The sequence below is a fragment of the Eimeria mitis genome, genomic scaffold (genome assembly GCF_000499745.2).
Source record: "Eimeria mitis Houghton genomic scaffold, Emh_scaff168, whole genome shotgun sequence".
NCBI classification, from domain to species: domain Eukaryota; phylum Apicomplexa; class Conoidasida; order Eucoccidiorida; family Eimeriidae; genus Eimeria; species Eimeria mitis.
The window spans coordinates 22,272-23,363 of NW_013569996.1; the positions used below are offsets into that span (position 1 = coordinate 22,272).

General features: G+C 36.0%; 1 protein-coding gene across 1 annotated transcript in view; it reads right to left on the bottom strand.

Annotated features, from left to right (window-relative positions):
- Positions 1-563, bottom strand: part of EMH_0001670 (SGS domain-containing protein, putative) — a gene marked incomplete at both ends in the record, with an annotated part of 2,168 nt that extends 1,605 nt beyond the window's left edge. The window contains 2 exons of the mRNA XM_013495653.1: positions 138-366; positions 508-563. Of these exons, the coding sequence (XP_013351107.1) occupies positions 138-366; positions 508-563 (285 nt within the window). The remainder of the gene's footprint in view (positions 1-137; positions 367-507) is intronic.
- Positions 564-1,092: the final 529 nt, after the last annotated feature.

A 1,092-nucleotide genomic window follows, 5' to 3' on the forward strand; every position in this document is an offset into this window, starting at 1 on the left:
ATATATATATATATATATATATATATATATATATATATATATATATATATATATATATATATAGTGTGGTTTCTGTTTTCCGTTTCTGGTTGTAGCTGAAGCCAAAGGGGGTTAGAATGAATAAACTCATGGCTTACGTTGTGAATTGCAAAAGATGAATGTTCTGGTTGTATTTCATGGCGGAGTTTCGATACAAGAAAAACGAAATTTTGTTGTTTTTCTTGTGTTGCTTCTTTGTTTATAGCTGGGTTTCTGATTTGTACTTTAAGACTTTCAGAAGAAATCTCCACATTCACATCCGATGGTTGCAAAAATTTCACAAAAAATGTTATGAAGATCTTCTCCGCGTTCTGCATCCATTCATATCTGCGGTGTACGTACACCTCAGAAAATTCAAGGAAAGCATTCAGACACCGGAAACAAGAGGCTGATAGAAAAGAGTTTTTCTCGTGAAACAACAAACACTTTTATAATTTCTTTTATTTTTAAGTAAACTTTATAACTTACCGAGGCGTGAAGGAAGCAGACGCCCCTATATCGCTTGCATCGCCAGGCTTCTCCATGGTGGTGGCTGATGAGCCGTGAGTGTAAGGATTACTTCTTTGACCTTCTTTCTCTTTTTCATGCAGTAAATAAAACAAATAAAATTCTACAAAATAAACAAAATATTCAAATCCACTACTCTAAACCGTACACAACAACCACCGCGCTCATGCAGCTTCGTCAGTCGCTAGGCGAACGCATGCAGTGCAAACACGACACGAAAGCAAAAGAACAAAATCTTGTAAATCAGAAATAACTCAACACTTCTTTTTTTCTAGTTTTAGTTTGCAACTTTAACCGATGATCGCATAGACATGCACCACCAGTCGAGTTATCTTGGGGCTGCTTCAGTCTCAGGGGCCCCCTCTGTTCTTTGTGGTTTTCGTGCATGCAGAAACAGACTTTTATATGAACAACTAAAGATAGAATACTCGGTGTGTATTTGTTTTATTTATTTGTACACAAATACTTTTATACATTATACCTTTCATATCTAAAAATTAAAACATAGCCCTGAATACAGCAGCTCTAAGAGAAAGCTGCACTCGG